This window comes from Hippoglossus stenolepis, chromosome 17 (genome assembly GCF_022539355.2).
Source record: "Hippoglossus stenolepis isolate QCI-W04-F060 chromosome 17, HSTE1.2, whole genome shotgun sequence".
Taxonomy (NCBI): domain Eukaryota; kingdom Metazoa; phylum Chordata; class Actinopteri; order Pleuronectiformes; family Pleuronectidae; genus Hippoglossus; species Hippoglossus stenolepis.
Window position 1 is genome coordinate 4,540,434 of NC_061499.1, and position 2,861 is coordinate 4,543,294.

The following is a 2,861-nucleotide window of genomic DNA, read 5'->3' on the forward strand; positions in this document are numbered from 1 at the left end:
GAAACCATATTTAAATTCACTAGATCTGGATTCTTATCTGGATCTGCACCAAATTGCACAGAATCACATATCAGTCCTCTAAACAAGCCAGATTTTATAAAATCAAGATCCATTATTTATTCTTTTGAGAAATTAAATAAAAATCTGCCACAAAAGTTCATGGCTTCTTCTCGGGGTCATGTTTCATCTCCCTTCATGGAGTTTTATGGAAATAGCGGGAGTCGTTAGTAGTGATGCATAAACTTGCTTAAACAAAAAAAAACATGGATGGATGATGGATAATAATGAAGGAAGTTGCTTTAAAATATTGTGTAAAAATATTTTATTAACATTCAGCCACAATATGGCAACTTGACGATGACACATTTCATAGAAATAAACCAAACGCGATGCACCGACGTGGCCATCAAACGACAACGTGCACAAAGAATAAATAAATAACAACACACGTAAACATCATTTCACATCATAAATTACGACAAAGACGTCGGGGATCACATCGGTTAGAGAAACTCCCGGCAGCCGCTGTGGCCGCGGGGACGTGTCCTCGACACTGTTACATAAAAACACGGTTAAATATCTTCAGTCGGTGAGAAAACGTCTTGAATGTTTGTCATTTTGAAATAGAAGAAGTAGAACTGCCTGGGACCGGGTGGGGGTGGGGGGGGGGTATTTGTGTTGAATCCCTCCAGTGAAGTCAAGTGTTTTTGAAATGATATTTGACCGAGTGTCCTGGACTCCACAGACTGTGTCCAGCTCGCGTCCGTCCTCTCCCCGTGTTGTCTCTGACCTCGCCCCTCTGTCGGATGAGGCCGAGTGTGTAGGACGCCCTCTGCTCTGCCGCAGACGCCCTCTGACCCCGGAGCCCTGAGGTCGACCTGGAGATAGTTCGCCCGGCCTCGCGTCGGCTCTCCGGTGCCCTGCCGAGGGGCCCCTGCTTGCAGACGGCTGAGGAGATAGGGCCCGTGGTTACGAAAGCCTTTCCCCCCCTCTGAGTTACAAGGTGTGGAGGTGATGTGTCGTCTTTAGGGGGCCGTGCTCTCGCCCTCCCACGCCCTCGCCCTGTGGCGCCGCCTCACCCTCCACTCCTCCAGCAGCAGGCGGGTTTTCAAGGCGACCCTGAGCACGCCGGCCGACACCTGTTTCTTGTTGCTCTTTCTCCACCTGCGGACGAAGACAGAAGACAATCAGACATCTGAAACAATCCATCATGTGAAAGACCTCTGTGTTGCCGAAGCTTGTAATTATCATGTCCATTTATTTAGCAAATAGACTTTGAGGTTTATGCCTCCTCCTCCTCCTCCTCCTCCTGAGAAGTTGTTTTACCTCTTAATCCTGCTCCTGTCAGCTGCCGGCTTGTGTTCCGTGGGGATCAAGGTGTCCTGCGACGTCTGAGACCTGAAAACACAGGATGAGGTCAGAGGTCAGAGACACGATGGAGGAGAAGAAAGTCTCACACCAAGGTGGAGACAAAACGTTCACTCTGTCGTGGTGATGAAGAAACGTTTCTTCATACCTGAGATGCTCGTTGTCCTGGCGACAGAAGCTGCTGCACGTGCTGTCGTTCTCACGCACGCACCGGCAGCGAGGCGCGCTCCTGGCTGCCCTGGAGTCCGGCAGCGCGCGCCTCGTCCTCGGAGCGTTGCCCAGTCCGTAAGAGACCACGCGCCTGGAGAGAACAGGTCACGATTAATATCAGAAATAAACAATCATAAAAAAATGCGCATACGAATGAACGCGATAAGTTTTGTTTTACTCTTTGAACTTCTAGTAAAATGAATCAAACTTTCAACTACACCCGCACACGTTTACTTTTAACCTCCATTTACTAAAAAAAACATTTATATGATCTTTTTCGTATCTTTTTCCCACTTTAAACGCGTTTCAACGTTAAAAAGAAAAGCTTCTATGGAGCCGCACACTAACTGACTCAGTGCAGAAGGACTTACTCAGGTGTGTTGACCCAGATGATGTCCAGGTGGCAGAAGTACACGCACTCCTTGTCCAGGAAAGTGTCGCAGGAGCAGCGCTTCGTGCGCACATGTCTCCCCCGGGAGACGCTGCGGGAGTCTGCGGGTTTCTCTCCGACGGGAGACGACAGAACTGTGGACGAAATCAATCACTGGTCAATCACTGTTATCGAAACACTGCAGAACTATCGGCTGCTGGTCCAATGTGTGAGGAAGGTGCAGATCTAAAGTGCAGCAGGATTCTGCTTGGAAATTACGCACAGAGACTTTGGATTCTCGTTTAAAACGCGTAAAGATTTGACAAGTTGTTCAGTCGTTGCTTAAACGTTTTTAAACTTTAATCAAGTTTGTTTCTTTGATGCTCGGATGGAATTCTTGGAATTGGTTTTTATTGCTGTTTGGAAAAAAGAATGCGCAAACACGTACCTGTGCACAGGCTCCACGAGCACATCACTGATAACACGGAAATCAAAACGTATGTATCCATCTTCTTCAGTTAGTGATGATAAACAAAATAATCCTGCAGAGGTGGAAAAATAATCATCCAGGGACCGTCCTCAGAGCTGCGGTGTCTCCGTCAGTGTGGCCCCACATGTGGAGCCAACTTTGACTTTATACCAAGCGCTCCCCTCCTCCTCCTCCTCCCCCTCCTCCTCCTCCTCCTCCTCCTCCTCCTGCACAATCACTCCTGTCCTCTGGCTCGGACCCAGACTCCGCCGTTTGTTTGGCCGCTGATAAGCAGCCACGTCGAGGACCTGTGAGATGCCTGAGTGGCTGGATGTTGGAGGATGAGGAGGATTAAACGCGTCCTGTGCCACATTTGTGCCGGACTGTCTGCAGGAGGTGCTGATTCACTCAGTGAACAGCAGGTGGCAGCAGAGTCTCACGATT

At 48.8% G+C, this 2,861-nt stretch overlaps 1 protein-coding gene across 1 annotated transcript; it reads right to left on the reverse strand.

Moving 5' to 3' along the window:
- Positions 1–305: 305 nt before the first annotated feature.
- edn1 (endothelin 1) lies at positions 306–2,540 on the reverse strand. The gene is made up of 5 exons (XM_035183103.2): positions 2,397–2,540; positions 1,950–2,103; positions 1,517–1,669; positions 1,327–1,398; positions 306–1,164 (listed from the first exon to the last, which is right to left on the reverse strand). Exons 1-5 carry the CDS (start codon positions 2,455–2,457, stop codon positions 1,026–1,028), a joined length of 579 nt encoding a protein of 192 aa, XP_035038994.1. The 5' UTR covers positions 2,458–2,540; the 3' UTR covers positions 306–1,025.
- Between the last annotated feature and the right edge of the window lie 321 nt (positions 2,541–2,861).